This window comes from Carettochelys insculpta, chromosome 6 (assembly GCF_033958435.1).
Source record: "Carettochelys insculpta isolate YL-2023 chromosome 6, ASM3395843v1, whole genome shotgun sequence".
NCBI classification, from domain to species: Eukaryota; Metazoa; Chordata; order Testudines; family Carettochelyidae; genus Carettochelys; species Carettochelys insculpta.
Window position 1 is genome coordinate 31499362 of NC_134142.1, and position 22860 is coordinate 31522221.

At 40.4% G+C, this 22860-nt stretch overlaps 1 protein-coding gene across 3 annotated transcripts in view; it reads left to right on the forward strand.

Annotated features, from left to right (window-relative positions):
• TRIP11 (thyroid hormone receptor interactor 11) overlaps positions 1–19690 on the forward strand; it is a 77263-nt gene extending 57573 nt beyond the window's left edge. For 2 of the 3 annotated variants that reach the window (XM_074996606.1, XM_074996608.1), the window contains exons 17-21: positions 9070–9151; positions 10289–10403; positions 12865–12990; positions 14787–14931; positions 17551–19690. In XM_074996606.1, the coding sequence (XP_074852707.1) occupies positions 9070–9151; positions 10289–10403; positions 12865–12990; positions 14787–14931; positions 17551–17771 (689 nt within the window). In that variant the 3' untranslated portion in view covers positions 17772–19690. The remainder of the gene's footprint in view (positions 1–9069; positions 9152–10288; positions 10404–12864; positions 12991–14786; positions 14932–17550) is intronic. The other variant, XM_074996607.1, reaches the window with a different exon arrangement.
• Positions 19691–22860: the final 3170 nt, after the last annotated feature.

Genomic DNA, 22860 nt, shown 5'->3' on the forward strand with positions numbered 1-22860 from the left:
AACCGGCTGCATGTTCATGTAGTAGTTAGACATTTAAGTTAGGCTGTATAGCAGTCATATATGAACTTGGGAAGATACTGCTTGTGAAAGACCAAGTTTGCACATACCTGATCGAATATGAGTAAACTCTATCAACTGGTAAGAGGCACACATTTTCTGGAGAATTGTTGCTGAAATGCCTGAGAGTTGCTGAATTACTTTGCACCCCTACTGCTTTGACCCTAACCTTTCTTATGTTTGCTTTAAAAGGAAAAGCTTGTTTTAAGGGAAAAGAATGAGATGATCAAGGCAGATGAGGAACAAACAAATATAAAAACACTAAAGCTGCGTCTACACGTGCACGCTACTTCGAAGTAGCGGCACCAACTTCGAAATAGCGTCCGTTGCGTCTACACGCGTCGGGCGCTATTTCGAAGTTAACTTCGACGTTAGGCGGCGAGACGTCGAAGTCGCTAACCTCATGAGGAGATAGGAATAGCGCCCTACTTCGACGTTCAATGTCGAAGTAGGGACCGTGTAGACGATCCGCGTCCCGCAACGTCGAAATTGCCGGGTCCTCCATGGCGGCCATCAGCTGGGGGGTTGAGAGATGCTCTCTCTCCAGCCCCTGCGGGGCTCTACGGTCACCGTGGGCAGCAGCCCTTAGCCCAGGGCTTCTGGCTGCTTCTGCGGCAGCTGGGGATCTATGCTGCAGGCACAGGGTCTGCAACCAGTTGTCAGCTCTGTGTATCTTGTGTTGTTTAGTGCAACTGTGTCTGGGAGGGGCCCTTTAAGGGAGCGGCTGGCTGTTGAGTCCGCCCTGTGACCCTGTCTGCAGCTGTGCCTGGCATCCCTATTTCGATGTGTGCTACTTTGACGTGTAGACGTTCCCTCGCTGCGCCTATTTCGATGTTGGGCTGAGCAACGTCGAAGTTGAACATCGACGTTGCCGGCCCTGGAGGACGTGTAGACGTTATTCATCGAAATAGCCTATTTCGATGTTGGCTGCACGTGTAGACGTAGCCTAAATGAGCAATAGAAATCAGATAAATATATTAATTGCTCAAAAGCAGAAGCTACTCTTTCAGGGGGCAACAGGACATGCAGGACTCCTCCCACCAGAGAAATGCAAAAGGATTCTCCAATAATTACCCACTGTCAAGGGCAGAGAATGAGCAAAAAACTGAGCTGCTAGTGAATACAAGAAGAAAGTAACCTTTTGCCATCACATCATCTTCATTCATTAATTAACATGAACAACTTGTGGCTTTCTTCCCAAGCCCAGACTCTCATGTCAAGCCTGAATCTATGCAGTGGGATGGGCAGGGTGAAAGCAGGGCATGCAAGTATAGTGGTGGCGAAGCAGGGTAGTCTAGGACACATGCACAGAGGGACAGAAGGACGGATGGTCAAGAGTGTGAGGGAAAAGAGGAAAAGTAGCAAAACATCCCCCCCCACCCCATGCCTGGAGAAAAGGGGTTAAAACTGTATTAGATTATTCAACAACCACTTACAGCTGTCTTCTCTCATCAAAACATCATAAAATCCGAGGCAATGGCATAACTGTAAATCTTGCATGGAAGAAAGAACAAGACCACATTCCCTCTAATCTTTTCTATCCATGTGCAGAATACACTTTTACGTGCACTGAGGCATGTGTGAACATGCATCACCTAGAGAAACATGAAGCCTAGGCTAAGTCTACGCTACCAGATAAATTTGAATTTAAGGCAATTAACTCAATATTACCACGACTGTCTTCACTGTAAATAGCATTAGCTCGATTTGGGGAGCGCTGAAATCAATATCATAATATTATTGGTACCAGCTGGGCATAGTGTCAAGTTTGAATTTAAAAGTTCAAATAAAGGCCAGTGTGGAAACGCCACATCTTAAAATTGAATTTATTAGCCTCCAGTGGTGTCCTGTATGTAACCCACAATGCCCCTCAGTGCTCTACTCTGTGCACTGCTCTCCAGGTGTGCAGGAATTAAGTATAACAGGAAGACAGTGAATTTCAGGACCAGGAAGCCTATGGCTGTGGGGTCATATTTATATGAGAGCCTGAGAAATGCCTGTCTGTCTTTGCTGTTATCTCTGTGAGCGCATCTACCCATTACAAATAGCCCCAGCATGGAGTTCGTGGTTCTGTCTATACACTTGGTATGTTTTTCCGCAGTGCCCAGCATTAGCCACTGCCCTGCCGCAGCACATGGCAGCAAAGCTGGTGTGGGGGTCATGCTTACATAAGAGGCCAAGAAACTTCTCATCAATTTACATGTGTGTTCACACCCACTCTTCTCCCCCACAAGCACCATGAAGTCAGGGTCTTTCCCACACTCAGCCACATCATGTGGGTAGCCTCCAACACAATAAAAGGACATGCCTGCTGTTCGGTGCTGATTAGGTCACCAAGGGCAGAAAAGAGTTACAGGGTCTTGCAGCCACTGGACGGCAGTCTTTCCCAACAGCTAAGATTTTCAGGAGCTCGCTGCCGCCGGGAGGGCGGGAAACAACTTCAGTATACATTCGGGGGGGCTTGCTGCCACCCAAGGGGAAGTCTCCCCTAGCGGCTAAGATTTTCAGGGCTCTTCTGCAACAGAGTGAGGGGACTACCCCCACCATAGATATTTTTGGGGCCTTTCTGCTGCCGGGGGAAGTCTGCCTCGGTGGCTAAGATATTTGGGGGCCTGTTGAAAATTGTCCAAATACATTCCCAGACACAGCTTTGTTGGCCAAATCTTTTGAAGAATTTCTTTATGGATTTTTTGGCAGGAGAACAGATATTTAATGGAAAAAAAAGAAGACACCAGATGCAGTTTTTGGGTTGTAATAAATAGTTAACAGATTATTACAGACGGTCATAGAAGGCTCATTTATAGCAGTCCATGCTGAGTTTTGGCTCAGGTCTCTTCTATTATGCACTGTTTTCATACTTATGAAATAAATCATTAAATTGTATTCAACTGTGAAATTAGACTTGTGATGTCACAATACTTTTATAGTCTCCATCTCTTCTAAACAGTTTATTCACTGTAGAAATGATTGTAGATGTGTAATAGCCCTTAAATTCACTCTTATTAAGCTTATGATAGAATATATTCTTTAAAGTGATCCTTACTGACCTCACGGCAGAATAAACATGTTGGCAAAAGCAGAATAATATTTTTAGCAATTGACTATGAGGAATAAATTTTGAGATGGACAGTTGAAAAATAGTATAGACCAGCACCATTAAGTTGAGATCTGGTCTTTTAAAAAAAAAAACAAGGGGGGCTGCTATTAAAAGGGAGTTTCAGATACTACATCTGCATGTGTTAATATTTTGGATTTATAATCACATTTTCACATTTTTTGAAAAATTATTTTTCTCTTCCCTATTGCTCTATGAAAGACCAATAAAACACACAATGTCAACTAACTTACATGGCCCCCAGAACTGTCATATTTTTTAAAATGTCCTTCTTCAAGGACATTGGGTAAGCTCAAATATAAAGTTATTTTATATAAATTATGCTACTTAATATTTTTAAAAACTTGAGTTTAAAAGCATTGTAATCCCCCTCTTTGGTGTGTAGCATGAGTGAAACTTTAGTAATTTGCAAATGTGTGTTTGTATTTAAGCTTTGTAGACATACTCTGGCACTTTATGCATCAGAATAGTTCTCTGATCGCATCACATCCTCAAAGTTTGTTCGTACCAGTATGTAGGATTTATCAGTATACCCTTGTATTTGGAGTGTAATTGATACTGATGTACAATAATAAATATGATTATTGGAGGGGGGGGTGTGTGTGTGAGAGAGAGAGAGAGAGAGAGAGAGATCAGTCATTCGCCAAAGAGTGGATAAAAATACTTTTTGATTCAAGAGCTTAATCCTTATGCCCCTGAAGTACAATTTATTTTTTCCCATCATGACACTAGTTACCAGTACTTTATTTCCATACTGTACACTACAAAATTCAGCTTGCAAAACAAAACCATTAGTTATACACGTAATCCTCAAACAGGAGACATTAGAACATATCAGTTTCACATCTTAGCTCTTTGATGTATACAGAAAGTCCTGCTGAGAGTGTCATGGGAGTTGTTACTGTTAATTGAGAAAACCCAACTGTGCTAGCATGCTTGTGACTGAATTTTGTGAAGGATTACAAGCCATGTGGAAATCAGAGTGAAGTGTTTTCCATGTTATGCCAGAAAAGTTTTAACAAAAAAGGTAGAGTAAAAGTTGCCCCCAAATATGTATTCACTTATTGATTTTTTTTCTTCATAGGAATTTTACTTATATATTTTATTGAGTGGGGCTAGTAGATGTCCCTATCTTATGGTCAGCTTCTTAATACAAAAAATATTAGCTTTAATTTGAAAAAGTTTGCTTAAAATTTACAAAAATAAATGGAAATCTTCTGAAATATACAAACATATAAGCAGGGAAACCTTCTGTAAGGCAGATTAAACTGATGGACAATTCCTTGAGGATTGACAATGATAGCCATTCATTTCTACAGAGGAAGAGAAGGAAAAGCTCCTGCTCTTTGTTAGTGTTATATGAGAGGGAAACCAGTTTTCTCACAGAGGTTCTTCGCATAGGCTTAGCTGGGGCATAGACGCTCACTTAATTTAAGATCTTTTATATGTGGTGCATAGATATTTATACCTGTCCTTTGCATTACGTAAATGTAACCCCCTTAGGGAATGCATATTGCAAAATCCAAACCTGGCAATAATTTTAACCTTAGGGTGTGTGTATACTGTGCAGCTTTTAGCAACAAAGCCTTGTCACTGAAAGTCAGCTTGTGTGAAGGCTGTTTGTTGGCACTTTTGTCGACAAAATACTTCCACACCCGATGAGGGGGTTTCACTTTCTCAACAGCAGAGTGTTCCTACGGACAAAGCAGCATTCACACTTTCGCTTGCTATAGCAAAACTTTTCCATTAATGGGGATGGGGACAGAGGGTTAAGCACCATGAATAACTAATTTTGTCAATCAAGTACTATTATAGACATAGCCTTAGTCAGGGAAGAAGACCTCTCCAGAGTTGTTGACATCGTGAGAGTGTTTATAGTGAAGCTGACTACCTCTGACAATCCAGTCAATTTTCTGTGTAGCTGCAGGGGCAGAGAATCTCTTTTCCCCCTTAGGTCAGGATGAGCAAAGTATGGGGTGGACCCCCTTAGGGGGTGTGAAATTTCATAGAGGGGAGCGGGGGCTCAACAAAATTGGCTACTATGTGTCAGGCTCATCCATCTCATTAAAAATGTTGAAATATGTTCCCTACTTTTATGTACATGTATCCACATTTTTATACCGATTAATAAAGTTTTTGTGTTCTGCATACTTATTTTGTTACACTGCTGAAAGGGGTTTTTTTTCTTATGATCATAACCAAAATTTCTATCAGTTTGGATAACATTAGATAGATTGGTTGCCAGGGGGGAGCACCTGCTAATTGCAGGGGCAAAAAGTGGGGCCTGACATAAAAAGTTTGCTCACCCCTCCTTTAGGTGAAACTGACCGTTGAGACTTTGTGAAAGAGCCTTTCCAGCATTCTGCATGTGGGTGACAAATGTGAACTAGTCAAAGATAGTTCAAGGTGGTGCTAGATCTGCAAAGAGGCCATTTTCCTTTGGAATTTGCCACGATGGTGGTGGGGGAAGAAACCACCAGAGTTTAGCATCTAACACAACTGTTTAGCATCAAATATTACACTGGAAATATAGTTCCTAAGCAATTGCCAACTTTGTGTCTTAAGTGCCAACACATTTTGAAAGTGAAGTTGTCCAGAAGTTTGCTATTTGTGCAAAAATCTTTAATTTATCTAATATCAACTATTTTGATTCCTTATTTTAATATAGTTTTATGAGTGGGAATCTTGGCATGTTTGCTTATAACATCAATGTTGAATAAAATGCTATTGTGAATTTTCTTAAGGTTTTATTTTTCATATAATTTTAGGAATTCATAAGCTATACTTATCAACTTAGTGAGTGGTGGAAAGTCAAGCAAAATAGAACATACAGGTACATCATGTGGTTAGGTCAGGGGTTGGCAATCTGGCTCTAGAGCCGCATGCAACTCCAAGTGCTGCTGCCACTGACTCCACATACGGCTCTGGCAGCTGAGCAGTCAGCTGTGGCGGGGGTGAAGCTGGAAGAGCAGGAGCCCCAGATGAGGAAGCTGACAGGGCTCCAAGTGCGGGAAGTCAGCCTTCAGGAGAGCTGGAGGGAGGGGTGGCTGCACCCACCTCTGTCATAGCTGCATATCCGGACAGAGGAGGAGGCAGCAGGGGAGCTTGTCGGCTGAGGCAGTTAAATCCTGGAGTTGGGGAGTGTGGATTGGAGCTGAAGGAGTTCAACCTTGCGGGATTAGGGGCTGGGTTTGGGGCTGCAGGGGTGAACTGGGAAATGGCGGGGGGGGTGCAGGTTGGAGATAAAGCTTGGGAATATGGGGGCAGATTTGGGGTTGAGGTGGCTATGGCCTGGAGACCGGGGTAACTTAACTTTGTACTGATACAAATCATTGCATGCACTGCTCTTAAATTAGGAGTGACAAAGTAGGGTTTGATGTTCTTTATTAAGGACTGTCTTGTATTCACGTGCATTGCAGCTCTTGAGGTATTGATTTTGTAACTGAATTTGAAAAAATGTCTCTTCTCGCTCTTACGGTTGCAGACCCCTGGGTAAGGTGGTTGTATGCTTAGAAGAAAAGGCAAGTGGTTGAGTTATATGTAACACTAAGAATATAGAGATATGGATGCCATGAAGTTGTTTGGAAAGAATGATGATCATAGCAATGAAAGGGCTAGACCTGATGTGTGTTTGGTCTGCATGAATTGTTCTTGGTAACTTCCATACTGGATGTATCAATCCCAAAATCAGTTGTCACACACTGTAACTGATCATTCTACATATGATTTCCATTCCTCTGTGATCCTCTAGATCAGGGTATTGTATCATAACCAGTTGGAACATGGTTTTGGTCCATAGGAATTCAGCATAATAGCTAATGGTTCAGTTTTGAGCCTTTTTTTTTCCCCCATACTCCATAAATATGGGTGTGTGTTTCATTTGCAAATCACACCATATTTGTCTGGCAGCCTTTGGACCTCTGAGTTGTCCCTCAACTGCGTGTCTTAGGAAGATTCATAGTCTCTGTGATGTTACAATTCAACCATTTTTAACTGAATTTTCATAATTACCAAAAGCCATTTCAGTGTGTCCTGTAACTCCTTTCCATCATATGGGTTATTGGCACAATGGACTGTGTGTGCTGATTCTGGGGTGCATGCACATGTGTCAGCACCCTGTTTCATGGCATGGGAAAGCCACTGTGTTAGGTGCTGGCAGCCTGGGGTTGATAGAGAGAAAGAGAAGAATGACCCAGGGCCAGAGGAAGGACCTCAGTGAGGAGAGTCTGTGCTTAACTGATGGGACTGCCTGGTCGAAGATTCCTACAGAAAGCAGGAATAGAAGCTTTACTGATGGAAGGCTTTAGGTCTAGGCAGTTTGACCTGGGTTTGAGGAAAGAATGGTTGAGACTGAAAGTGTGTTTTGCATTGAGTTGATAGTAAAATATTACAGTTCAATAAATCAAGCCTCAAGAAGGGATGGGGCTTGTCTTATGAGATTCTACGTGGACTGTAAAGCTAAAAAGGTAGCACACACATGCCCAGATAGGATACAACGACCCTGTTGACTGACTAGAACACATTGTAAGAGTCATTGCAGTCTTGTGTCAAACTGGTGGTCTTGTAAAATTATACCTGGAAAATGGATTCACGTAAAATGCTGATAAACATGTTTCCCAACATGAGGAAATGGCTAAAAGGGCTAACATTTCCACACCTGGTGGGGGGTGTCAATAGCCATTTGCAGCTAATTTAGTAGACCCTTTCGAGTATTTTGTACAATATGGTGAGCTAAGTGGTTTCTAAGTACACACACTATACTATACACTCATCCCTCATTAAACGAGTACTTTATTTATGAGTACTTGCTTAAATGGGGGACACTTATACCTACCTTTTGTTCACAGTATGAGTGAACTCTCTCACTAATACAAGACTTACCCCCTCCCCACGGCTCCAACCCGCTGCAGCCTTTCCCCCCTCCCGCCCGGGGCCCTGCAGACACCAAACCGCCGCATTTTAAACCCCCTGCTGCCAGCCTGCACACCCAAACTGCTGAAACTTAAACCCCCTGCTGGCCCACACGCCCGAACCGCTGAAACTTAAACCCCCTGCTGGCCCAGCACACCCAGACTGCTGCAGCCTAACCCTGCCACCAGCCCCGCACACCCAAACTGCCGAAACTTAAACCCCTGCCAGCCCCTGCGCACCTAAACCGCTGCAGCCTTAATCGCCCCCTGCAGACCAAAACCGTCGCAGCCTTAACGCCCTCGTCGGCCCCACAGACCCAACCTGCAGCAGCCTGAACCCTGTCCCCACCTCCCCCCACAGACACAGCCCCCCACCATGTTTTAACACTCCTTTCCACTCATGTCCCCAAACTTCCTCCAGCCTTTAACCCCCCACAACCCCAGGTTCACTTCCCTTTCAAAAGCAGCACTACTTGCTGCCACTTGGAGCACTTGGAACCAATCAGAGACTTTTACATGTATTTTGGTAGGAATTTAGTGTCTCTCTTATGAGTTTTCACGTATGAACAAAAAGTTAGAAACCAACTGTGCTCATATAGTGAGGGATGAGTGTATAAGATTTTTAGATGGGACTGAAATCATACACAGAATGTATTGAAGCTGCTCAAATACTGTTGCATACAATTTTTTTTCCATCTTCAGTTAATGTAACCTTAGCAGAACAATTTACCAAGCCTCATGCAATGGGTATGTATCCTACTGTCTGTGGTTTGTTTCAGTTGAAGCAGAATGCACTGGGGATTTTAAATGCCTTATTAAGCAAACACTTTCCAAATATGTCATGTTTATTTTTAAAAACACCTTATTTTAATAATAATGATGCATTTGATTTGAAAACATAAATTTCTATATGACTTTAAAATGTGTATAATCTTGAAATCTTCTCTTTTAGTTAATTTACAGTGAAATTACTTTTTAATTTTCCAGGTGAGATTAAACAAGAAATGTTAGAAGATGCACAAAACAAACTAATGAACCTTATAAACAGCACAGAAGGGAAAGTGGACAAGTAAGTGATTTTGAAAAACAGATGTGTTCATAAACTCTTTGCTCCTCGTTCTGTACATCCCTTTTTAATTATACACTAACAGCATTAGAATAATAGTAATATTGTAGAATTAGGTTTCTGCATAAAACTTTCAAAAATTGTAAATACTTGCATATTTTCCATATTGCAGTCCTTTTTAAATGAGTTGAAAATTGAAATTAAAATGTTTGTCTAAACAGAATTTAAATGGTTGTCTACATAGAATTAGCATTATTGATGGGTTGCTAATTTATAGTTCTAGTTTGATTCTTAATTTCTTTCCTTTCCAGCTGTAGTTCAAGGCATGCACATTGTAATCTGTGTAGGGCACAAAAAACCAAGTCTTCTCACATAGCTCCTATCATCCGGATGTCAGACTTTTGTTTGGTCCCCCTCTCCCCATTTAGGACTTACGTTAAAATGAGAGCCACTCTACTGTTCCTGCCTTAGCACTGGTTCAAGACAGTACTCAGCTCCTTGCTGAGGTGCTGTTTTAGGTAGGGATGACTTCCTATTCAAATATTTTATCAGATTATGTCAAAGCTAACTCATGTAATTTCAATTTAGTTTCAGGTGGAGTTTTCAGTCTCTCTTCCATACTCCAGCTTAGTGAAATCTATCCCTTTCTCAGCATATGAATCATTATTCTCTGTCTCAGTAGATGCTAATGCCATTTGCAAGTTTCTGCAAGTGGTACCCACAGTATAGGATGTGTTTTGGGGGTCTTGAAGAAAATCTGTGAGATTCCCGTTTATTTCTTGCATCAGGATAGCTCAGTGGTTTGAGCATTGGCCTGCTAAACCTAGGGTTGTGAGCTCAGTCCTTGAGGGGCCATTTAGGGATCTGGGGTAAATAGGTTACTAAAAAGAAAGAGGGGGTGGGGAAGATGGTGCTTGGCCTTGCCAAGAGGGCAGGGGACTGGACTTGATGACCTCCTGATGTCCCTTCCAGTTCTATAAGATGTGTAGCTCCATATATTTATATTTATTATAATGATGCTAAATTGGAAAATGGTATGCGAAATAATTTCTAGAATAAAATTTAGTATGTTAATATTTTGACACCAGGCATTCTACAAAAGCTGAATGGATTAATTAGTTCTTATTCTGCATTTTTTAGGGTTTTGATGAGAAATCTCTTCATTGGGCATTTTCATACTCCAAAGAATAAGCGTCATGAGGTGTTAAGGTTAATGGGGAGTATTTTGGGGATCAAAAAAGAAGAGCTAGATCAGGTAATATCATATTTAAAACTAGACTTCCTCTTCCATTTGATTTATATTTGTAATTTTAATAAAACAGAATGTTGCTCTCTGCTGCTGCTAAATGCCAATGTCAAGCAATATTTATGGAAAACAAAAATATTGTCCTCATATATACTCATTCTTAAAAAGGGACATACTGATCCTACTGGATGTTATGGTAACCTAAAAAAAATAGATGGAGGGTGTAATTTTGTCGGACTGATGGATATTGTTGTGTAGTAGAAGGGAAGATCTTCACTTGGTTGCTAGCACAGTATTTGTATTGTGACAGTCTCAGTATGTTTTCTTAGTCTAGCAAGTTGAATTCATGTATAACAGCCACAGTCTATACCCCAGGAATACCAGTCCTGGAACATTTCCCTGCAACAAAGCCCGCTGCCAGCTTTGTCCACATATCTTCTCTGGAAATACCATCACTGGACCTAACCAGGTTACTCATAGAATCACGGACACTTTCTCATGCTCCTCTACTAACATCATATATGCCATCATGTGCCAACAATGCCCAGATGCTTTGTATATTGGACAGATTTCTAACTCCCTTAGACAAAGGGTCAACAGGCACAAAACAGACATCAAAACACTCCAGATCCACAAACCAGTCAGTCAACATTTTAATGGAATGGGGCATTCTATTAATGACCTAAAGGTATGTGTGTTACTGAAAAAGAACTTTCACACCGTTCTTCAAAGGGAAGCAGCAGAGCTGGCTTTTGTATTCAAATTCGGCACATTAACACATGGTTTAAACCCGGACGGGAACTTTCTGAGTCACTATAGGGGCTCGTCTGGATGCTTGGCTTAATCTAATTCTTGACCTCCCCCTCACCCCCCCACCCCTCCACTCTCTGATTTGCTCAGCTTGATTATCTTTTTCTGATTTGTCCTCCTTGCTTACTGTTTTTGGTTCTCTGTGTCTTAAATATTGAGTCTGTTCTGGTCTGGCTATGGTCTGAAGAAGTGGGTCTGTCCCACGAAAGCTCACCTAATAAACTATTTTGCTAGTCTTTAAAGTGCTACTTGACTGCTTTTTGTTTTGATCATGTATAAAAGGTTTATTTAAACAGTGGTTTTATGTATGGCAGGATTTTAGACCAGCAAAGTATTTCAGAGATGAGGAACATGAGAACAGCTGTAAGGAGTCAGATGAAAGAGCTGTCCAGTCCATTATCCCTTCTTCCAACAGTGGCTAGTGCCAGAGGGAATGAACAGAACAGACAAGAAGCAAGTAATCCTTCCCTTGACACCCATTCCAAGCTTCTGGCAAACAGACTAAGGACAACAGCCCTTGGCCATCCTGGCTAATAGTCATTGATGAGCCTATCTTCTGTGAATTTATCTAGTTCATTTTGAACTCTGTTATAGTCTTGGCCTTCACAACATCCTCTGTCAAGGAGTTCCACAGATTGACTGTGTGTTATGTGGGGGGAACACTTTGTTTGTTTTAAATCTGGTGCCTATTAATTTCATTTGGTGACTACTGCTTCTTGTATTCTGAGGAGGAGTAAATAACACTTCCTTATCTAGAAACAGAGAGGAAGCCGTGCTAGTCTATACACTATCAAAACAAAAAGCAGTCAAGTAGCACTTTAAAGACTAGCAAAATAGTTTATTAGGTGAGCTTTCATGGGACAGACCCACTTCTTCAGACCATAGCCAGACCAGAACAGATTCAATATTTAAGGCACAGAAAACCAAAAACAGTAAGCAAGGAGGACAAATCAGAAAAAGATAATCAAGGTGAGCAAATCAGAGAGTGGAGGGGTGGTGGGGAAGATCAAGAATTAGATTGAGTTAAGTATGCAGATGAGCCCGTATAGTGACTCAGAAAGTTCACATCACAATTTAAACCATGTGTTAGTGTTCCGAATTTGAATATAAATGTCAGTTCGTCCGCTTCCCTTTCTACAAAGGAGCGATAATTTCTTTTCAGTAACGCACATACCTTGAGGTCATTGACAGAATGGCCCATTCCATTAAAATGTTGACTAACTGGTTTATGGATCTGGAGTGTTTGGATGTCTGTTTTGTGCCTGTTGACCCTTTGTCTAAGGGAGTTAGAAGTCTGTCCAATATACAAAGCATCTGGGCATTGTTGGCACATGATGGCATATATGATGTTACTTTATCCACACTAGTCATGATTTATAAACCTTTTTAATATCTCCCCTTAGTCGTATCTTTTCAAAGCTGAAAAGTCCCTGTCCTTTTTAATAGTCTCATACAGCATCCATTCCGTACCCCAATCACTTTTGTTGCCCTTTTCTGAACATTTTCCAGTTTCAGTTAAGAGTCTGGCACAGTTCCCTTTGCTATTTGTGAGCAAATATAAAGGAGCTGGCTCATAAGCTATTTTTGTTTACTCGTTTTTTGTTGGTTGATTTTGCTGCTTTTTCTATATTTCAGCATTTTTTTTTAAATTTCTGTCTAGTTATTGTCTGAAGACCAAAAAGGTGTTACCAGATGGGTGACTGGTTGGCTTGGTGGAGGAGGAGCTGGATCAAAGAGTGTCCCGAGCACACCAATAAGGCCAGCTAATCAATCCATTTTTAACAGTGTAAGGATTAAATATACAGTTTTCTACATTGGAATGCAAAAGCCTATGGCAGTTACATATAAATGCTAACATTTTTAATATTGGTATTTTGATCTTGTTTTAATATTGGTTTTATTGATAATAGATTTTGAATTACTTCTATTCCTTATGCAACTGCTTCATTTTCAGACTTTTTTTTTTTTTTTTTTTTTTTTTTTAAAAAAACAGTAATACATAAGAGGTTAAATGTCATACTGGCCTGATTTCCATGCTAAGTTCTGGGCTACTACCAAAATACTATTATTCTTCCAGGAACTGATGACATCATTGTCTGAGGGACCTTTATTGTGTGAACCTTCAGAGCTAGAAGTTAAATGTGTCATCTGAAAGCTGGGAGTCTTCAGGCTGTGGGATATCAGACCATGAAATAAAATGTTGATTACAGTTTTGTCCTTCACTTCCCCGAACCAACCCACACATTTAATTTGAAAGCTGGAATTCCTAGCTTTTCTGTAAAAAACAACAAGAAGTCCTGTGGCAGCTTATAGACTAACATATTTAGGAGCATGAGCTTTCATAGGCAAAGACCTGCTTCATCAGATGCATCCTCTGTGACTGAAGAAACCTTCTCAACTCTGGCCCTCCCCTTGACTGAGATTCCCTCTTTAAGCCCTCCTCTGGAACACTGCCCCCCCCCGACCCCACCCCCCACCCCCCCCCACACACAAAAAACTCATATATCTGATGAAGTGGGTCTTTGCCCACAAAAGTTTATGCTCCAAAATATCTGTTATTCTACAGGGGGCCAAACGACTTCTTGTTCTTTTTGAAGATACAGACTAACTCAGCTACCTGTCTGATACCTTTTCTATACTATACATTGTTGGTCTGAGGTTCGGAAGTTCTTGAGAACATAGCCACTCAAATTGTATAAAGTGGTAATTCTGACGCCATAGTCAGTAGAATGGAGCCTTTCTTGGTGGTCAGCAGATTGGAACATATTTGAGAATCAATCAGGGAGGAATAATAGGGTTTGGAAAGAGAATGCTTTAAGTTGTTTTGTGTTCACTGTTCCACAGAATAAAATGTTGGCGAGTTATGTAAAGCATTAATCTTTAAATGTAAGTGTATGGGAAGACATTGGCTGCTAAAATGACACAAGCAGTGAAATAAACCACCAGAGTTGAGATTTTAAGATGCAGATGTAAATTGATTTAATTTACAAAATATTTTTCCCACTGTATTTGCTGATAATGTAAATTGCCTTAGTAGTTTCACAGGCATTAATAGGAAAATTAATATTTTTGTATCTGTAGTGCTTTTGCTCCTTGCAAAGTCTGAGTCACATGTTTTAGGGGACATCATGAGCAGTTCCTGTTCTCTCATCCATGGCATAGTGTCTCTGATAAAGTGTAGAAACTCATGGTCTTTTAAAAACAAAAAAAACCTGGTATTTTCTCTCCTTTATTAAGCTGTTGTAACTTTATGTGAGACTCTTCCTATGTCCATGTTCTTCTACTTATTCTGTCAATAGCAATCAGATTTTGGTGGAGACACAAATGTTATCTGTGACACAATGTTTTAAATTGTATTTTTGCTGCGTCACGGAATGTTAATTGATATTTTTTAAATACATTCCCTGATCGCCACATGCTAACGTGATTATTCGTTATGTTAGGGTTAGAAAAATTCTAGCACTACAGTACAAATGTTTTCAAGGTGAGTCTTTCTATCTCCTAGTTGTTAAGAAAATGATGTTCCTTAGAATATGCATAAAGTTATTGAAGCATTCTAATTAGTGGGCATATTCTTCTTAGTCTTTTTCAGAACTGTTTGTGAAGTTCCTTGAAACAGAATCACGTCCAAACCTTCCTCCACCCAAGCTGTCTGTTCATGACATGAAGCCTTTAGGAGCAACAGGAATTGGTAATCCAAGCAGCACCAGATCCAGCAGCCTTACAGGTAAAACTATATCTTGGTGGAAAATCTGAAATTGTGTGTTAAACGGAGAGAGAGAGAGAGAGAGAGACTGTGTGCGCCCAGTCTTGTGTCCCCTTTCTGTCTCCTGTCCCTATGGGATTTTCAAAACGGCTTACAGGAATTAAGCTTCTAGCTCCCTCAGACCGTTTTGAAATTCTGTTTTCGCTTCCCCCATCCCTCAAAAGTCCCCTTAATCTCAAAGTACAGTTATATGAGCAAGTTTTGCCAGCAAAACCCTAATTCTATTGACAAAACTCGTGGCGCGTGCACACACAAAATGCATTTTGTCAGCAAAACCTAGACAAAACTCAGCACTTTCTCCATCAGCGTTCTGCCTCAAAGGTTTGAGGCATAACACTGCTGTCTGCTGTGCTTCCAGGTGCTTGTTCTGTCGAGAGAGTAGCCAGGTAGTGAACAGAGCAGAGCGCTTTCCCAGTTGACTTTTGGGTGCAGCCACATTATCAACAGAAGTTTTGTTGGAAAATCTCTTTCAATAGTGATTTCTGTTGACAGAGTGCTGTAGTGTAAACGTACCCTGAGTGTGTATATGTTACTTTTGATAGTGAGAGCCAGCATGAGAGCCAAACAGATGGCTTATAATCTTTCTAGCATTGTGGTTATGTCTGTGCTCTCTCGAGTTGATCTATAGCATCTCTGCTGTTTGGCTTGGGTCTCACTGAGCTAATAATGCCAAGTTTGTGGGGGTTTTGTGGTATGTAACACCAGTTCATTTCCTAAGTATTAAGCTAAAACTAGCAGATTGTTTTAAAATCGGAGATTGGTTTTGTTATCTGAGAGAGGATCTCTGATTTGTTCTCCATATTGGTAAAGTCAGAATACTTTAATAATTATGCCTGAGCTTGAAATATTTTCTAGCAAATATGTGTAAAAATGTCAATTGACTTTAAAGTCTGATCCTGAATGACACTGAGCACATGCTGCTGTATAATGTATGTTTAGAATGTTCAGCACCTTGCAGGAATAAGTCCTTCATTTAATTAATCAGAAATCTGCACGTTGAATGACTTTTTTAAATATGCTTTTTAGGACTTGGTCTTTAGATGCCAACTGTTGCTGATGATAGAGGAAATTAAAATTTCAACAATTGTAAGCCATGATGTTAAGTTTTAAACTGTTTCATGGTACAAATAAATCAGAGAAACAACAAATTTCTAGCTTGGCATACAAGCTTATCTCTGAAAGTAATATTTTCAAGAAACTTATATTGGATTTCATATTTCCTTGTACTCTTTTTCTTTATATTATAACAGGCAGGACACCCTATTTTATTTGGCAAAAGACCATTTTCCTAATCTAAAAGAACAAAATTCCAAGGTCCTTTATTCATTCAGGAACTATATTGTTGCCTTATAAAGCCAGATACCCACCCTATATCCCTTAATTGTTTTGATTTTCGTATCTCAGTTTTCAGTTGCTAGAGATAAACTATATAGAAGTAGCTTTAAAACATAGGATAAAGACGTAAATTCCATACCAATTCAAAAGGATTTAAGTAACATTGTTACATTTATAGGAGTTTGCACCAGTTATGTGATAAATGATCTTTAAAAAAAAAAAAACTACTAAATTATTATGGGGTAGCAATTGCAACTGAGATTCCACAGTAAGCCTGATTTTATATTTGGCCTGCTTCCCCATCTGATAGCTGCATGCAAAGGGACAAGGTAGGTCCTACCAAATACACAGTCCTTTTAGGTCAATGTCAGGGTTATAGGTTTCAGGTATTTAAGCCTGAAATTTCAGTATTGTAACTGGTGGGATTACCACCCTACTTGTGCGCTACTGGTGGTAACACTGCCTTCAGAGCTGGGCAGACAGAGAGCAGCAGCTGCTGGCCACATGCCCAGCTCTTAAGGCAGTACCACTGCCGGCAGCAGTGCAGAGGTAAGGGTGGCATGACATGGTATTGCCATCCTCACTTCTGTGCTGCTACTGGTGGGGGTACAGAAGTAAGGGTGGCAATTCCATACCATACATCCTCATTTGTGCACTGCAGCTGGTGATTATACTGCCTTCAGAACTGGGCTCCCAACCAGCTCCAAAAGAACTTCCTGCAGCTGAGGAAGGAGATGGGTCTGGAGTGGCCCCTGCAAGGGAAGAGGAAGTCCCAGCCTGTCTGGGACATGCAACAGGAGCCCAGTTCACAGTAGGACTCCCTATCCCTTCTCCTCCTCTACAGTAGAGGGATTTCGTGTCTGTGATAACATTTTTCACAGCCATGTATTTGGTATAGTCCTAGTTATATCTGGGACTGATAATTTTTATACTGAAGTTGAAATGACTTGAACCAATGCTAGTGTGGGAAAGAGTTTTGTATAAAAGGGTCAGATTGTAGAAAGTTGATACATGGGTGATGAAAGCTGTTATGATTTTGTTTGAGGGATGTAATAAATATATATATGCATATAAATGCATATAAATAGAGAGGATGCCGAGTTGTGAAATGTCCTTGAGATCTAGGGCAAAAAGATTCAGTTTAAAACAATGGATGAAGAGGAGCCAGTTGTTGGATAACCTTTCTACACAAATACACTGAAAATAGATGGATTGTGAATGGTTTAATTTTTTTTTAAATTCCAGAAACTGCTGGCTCAGGAACCAGTAGAAGACCAGATGCAAATCCATTCTTGGCACCTCGATCTGCAGCCGTGCCCCTCATCACCCCCACTTCTCTTGGAACTGGTGGATCGGGGCATCTGCTTATGAAACCTATTTCTGATGCCTTGCCTACTTTTACACCACTGCCAGTGTTGCCTGATGCCAGTGCTGGTGCTGTACTAAAAGACCTCTTGAAACAATAGACAGTTTTGAATCAATATTGATGATAGCACTTTAAGGAAAATGAGAACTCTATATTGTATATAACTTTATCACAAAGAGGCCTTTTGTAAAAGCTATATACTTCCCTGCAGATGTACTTGGTTTTTCTTTTACATTTAATTATGAACAAAACAGTACGTTGAAAATTGTAGGAGTCACAATGACTGCTCTCTTTTTAACTTTGTTCATATTGATTCTGAGGTAGGTTTTAACTGGAGAAAATTACTCTTTCTCAATTGTAGAATTTCACAACTAACTATAGGACTCCTAAACAGAAGCTGTACTGAGCTGTTTCAGGAGTACAACAGCAATATTACCTCTTTGGTGTTGGGGTCAGTTTGTCAAAGAGCACAGTCTGTTATTGAAAACAGGTATGTGAGGAACCACCACTGCAAATTAATTAATATTTCTAATCAAAATTAATACATGATAGTATTTGGGGTGTCCTTTCATGATACAAGCTCCAAAGGAGGTAGGAAAGCATGTAGGAGCTTGATGATTGGAGATGACAAAATATACGTGAAATTACCCAATGTGGTAGTCATGCAACATCTAATTATATTTATGCAAGGACATGTTTCCCTCTTAATGGGAGAATAAGTTGTACCCAAAATTTTGGGCCACTTTGAGGCACATCAGTCTATTTTGCTCCAAGAGCTGTATTTTTCCAAGTTGAAGAGCAGCTTATGGCAATCCCAAGCCATGGGCACCAAAGAGTTAATTCTGGATACCAAGGTGTTGGAGAGTGGAATTGATGTTTCTGAAAACTTCTATGTGGTTAAAGGTAATATATAAATATGCTAAAGTACTGTAATGGTTTAAGATGTATATTTAAAGAATTATTTGCAGGATTTGATCTAAAATAGGTTTAAAGTTTGAATAGATGTATAGAACTTAAAGGTGAATAGATGTTTACTTAACCCAGATCTGTAAATAGGTCTACATAAGATCAGAACCACAGCCAATTATTATGTAAATTTTGCTGTGAAGACTTGTACACTTTATACTGTATGTTGCAGATCAAGGATTGTCTAGTGTATTGAAAGTTAAAACTAACCTTTTTAGAAAAAACAGTTAAAATCTGCAACAAAGCTTCTTCATTTAAAAACATCTAGTTTCTGATCCTGTTTATGCCATTGCTTGTTTACTCTGTGTTAAAGGTGATTTACTGTACAAGTTCTATATTAGAACTGCCAGCCTTTAATCCTCTCATTTTCATTTTTACCCTTAGTTTAAATCATTGTGAGTTATGTTTAAATAAAATGAATCACAGGAACTTGTGTAGAATCTGCCAACATAATTAATGCAACAAGACTTTTCTTTATATATAGATAGATAACATGATAAAATCCCTTTATTTCCATTATACCATTCTCTAGTAATGTTTCTCCATTTGTTACTTCAGTCATCCTGAAGAATTCAATGTCAGAATCACTTTCATATGATAATGCCGTTCTCTGATATATGGGTTTGAAAAGGACGGTTCATGCAAATTTAGAAGCAGAGCAATCATGCCAAATTTTTTTCAGATCACTAGTATCTGTTACGAAATCTCTATTATGGTTAAATTAGTATATACATTTAAGTCTTTTGAAATTTGGTTTCTGAAAGTTCAATAGGTATATTTGATGTATTAAAGCAAGTATTATGCTATATAAGAACTAAATTTTAATTTCCCATTAAATTTTTGGATACCTTTGAGAACATTCAGGTAGGCTACTTAAAATTTGTATTGTCACTGAAAAACCCCCATTATAAAATGGCTATACTTTTTAGTCCAAAATATTCAAAAGAAAATTTAAACCACGTGGTGTGTCTGTGCAGTCTCTTATATATGTGTAATTATATTTATTTCTGGGTGAGCAATCACTTCAAATAAAATCCTTTTGATGAGCTCATATATACGGATATTTTTACCTTTTTTAAAATAATGTATTGTACATATTATTAATGCTAGTGGACATGTGCTGACAGCTGTTTCCTGAATATAAAGGATGACAGCCATATTTTGGCTAATTACTATTTTTCACCAAAAATGTCATCTTGATTTTTTAAAATGCTACAAAACTTGACGTATTTCACTTCCGTGCATTTTAACTTCATAGCTACTAGAAAATATTGTATATTGGGACCCTTGATTTCAGTAGGCTTTAGACATGACCATTATCTTGTAGTTTGGTGATGGTCATCTAAATCTTCCCATCCCCTGGAAAACTTGGCCGGGGCAAAAGTAGTCAGGAAATGTCAGTGTCCCTAATACATGTTTCTCTTGGAGAATGGAAAATCTATCACATTTTAGGAAGCCTGTGGAATTGCAGAGATTGCTTCTATAGGTTTCAGGATATCTAGAGGGGTCTGCGACCCCCGGCACACATGTCAAGAGTGGCACATGAGCCAGTTTACCTCAGCACATGAGGCAGGAGCTCACCTCCACTCCTCCTCCCCCATGCAGGGTATCCTGGGTCTAGGGCCAGAGCTGGTGTGCCTGCACCCCACTCATCCACTCCCCTCCTGGAGCAGGGGCAGGGGCTGGAGCTCCCATCATGGCACAGGAGTGGGGCCAGAGCCACCCCCCCACCACACCCCCCCCAGAACCTTGCATCATCTCCAGCAATGCAGTGCTGGAGCCCCATGGCAGCCCAGAAAGCCTGGGGTCCTGAGAGAGTGGGATGCTGGGGCTGCCCGGGGCGAAAGCCCTGGACCTCCTCTAGTCTGGCAAACTGTTGTTGGCGACCTTTCCACCTGAGGTCCTGTCCCTTCCAGGAGGCCTAGAGCCAGCTTCCCACAGAGTCTGGTGAAGTCTCTCATCACTCCTGCTTGGGTGTGGGGTATTCTAATGCAGGGCTCCCTTTCTCACTGCTGCTGCAGTGGTTTCAATGGTATCAATTAAATTGGCACTGGATCTGTCTGGATCTCCCACCTCTGTGAGTGCCCTAACCACTGGACTAATGAGTCTCGCTGTCTTTCTGGTCCAATGTCTATTTATCCAAAATAAACAACTTCAACAGCTGAGATGTGGAACCCTACATCCGAATACTCCGCAGCCCGGTGATGTGAGCCCACTCTGGAGAGGTGGGAAACCCTGTTCAAATCCTCTCTTTACTAGGCACAAGGAGATAGGATCAAACTGATGGGCTTTATTTATTAATAAAGCTGTTGTACATAGAACTATTAGTAACTTTAAAAAGTATCACCAGCACTTGGACTGTACAAAGAGGTCAAAAGGTCAGATTTCCGCACTCCACCTTGGAAAGGTTGCTGACCCCTGTATGAGAGGATCTTTGGTTCCCCACTGCATTCCTCCTAGGTAAGTAATGCTGTTCAGTCCAGTCTTTAGCCACAAGAGAATACAGAAAACACTATGTTGACTTAATCACATTTCCTTCGAAGAATGTTTTGCCTTCTGCTATTGTAAGCAATGTCCAAGATTGCAATTACTGAAAGATTAGTGAAAAATCTTATCTTTCCTCTTTATTTACTTTGTGCATTTGATATTTTTTGTACAGTCTGTTTCCATATTTACAGTCTCCGTTAATCAGTTTTTCCTGCTATTTATGTGGGTCTTTCCCACAGTAGAGGCAGGGGAGAAACATTTTACATAGCACAAAGGTGACTATGAAAACACAAATCATGGGCTTAGGAGCAGGTGCAATACTTAACTTCTTTTTGGTCTTTTTAATGGACTAGATTGTTTTTTAATTTCACTGTATCCCTTAAACTTCCTTTCCCACAGGAAGAATTGCATTGTGAATGCTCCACAGTTGATCCACTAGGTGACTTTATTATATATAGTGAGAGAATTAGATTATACTAATGTGAAACAGCTTTTTTACAGGCTCAGTATGAAGGGGAAATCAGAAATTACACCCTTTTGGGTTGTTCATTCAACTCTATGCAACACAAATGAAGAGATGTTTGACAGTTCTTAGTAGTACTTTTGGAAACCAAGGGCATTATGCAGTAATATACATCTTGCATTAGACCTTCTTCTGTGCAACTGTGTCTACAACTGGCTAATATAACTGGTGTTCAATAAAAATGACCAAGATTCATTTATCACAGTATAAACTGTTGGCAGCAACGTAGGTGGATACAACTCAGTGAAGCTAATAGCTGGTATCATGTTACCTTCTAGATGATGATTTTTGCACTTGACAAATGTTTTTCATTCTAACAAAGCAGACTACTTGAAGAATTTATAAAGCAATAGTTGACTGATACAAATGCAGTATCAGTACAAAAGAAAATGCCATTTAAGGTTTTTTTGTTTTTTTTTTCCCCATGCACGTAGACTTGGAAAAAGGGTTAGCTCTTCGAATGATTGCTTGTGTCCTTTCAACATAGGTGTATGTGCTTGCCACATGCAGAGGTGCTGGAGGATTTTTCCCTCATCAGTACCCATAAGGGAGCTGTTGTAGGTGGCCCTGGAGTGGTGAGCATATGCCACACAGTATAAGGCACCTTTTGGCCTCTCCTCAGTTTCTTCTTGTCGTAGTGAGGATGCTTGGAATTGCATGCTCATTTTAGTCTTAGCATCACCTCCCTCCATTTTCACTTGTTAATAGTTTTGTTTTGTTAATTACCTGCAAGTAGTTATAGATAGCTGTAAATTAATATTCTTTGCCCCCGGGAGGGGGCATGCTCTTTTCCCTGGCTTCAAAGCCTATGACACTGAGTGATCCTCACACTGATTACCTTCCTTATCTGGGAGGTCATATTTTGTGTAAGTGCAGGATCTGCTGGTCCTTTCGTAGGAGGACAGTTAAAGACAGAGTAATCTGCTTAGAAGCTCTGCTTATGAAGTCTGTGCTTCAGCTGCAGGACAAGTGGTCAGATTCGGCACTGAGCACCAGTGCTTTGGTGCAGAGTGCCCCGCCAGTACTGTTGGCTTGGCACCTTATGTTGTCAGTGCCCAGATGAGTGAAGGGAAGGACAAATTGCCAGATCCACTAAAGAAAGAGCCAACAGGCCATGCACCAGAAAAGACACCAGCTTTGACAGAGCAGCTTAGTCACACACACTCCCCAGCACTTTTTCCACTAGTCCATGCCCAAGGCTTTCCAAGCAGTG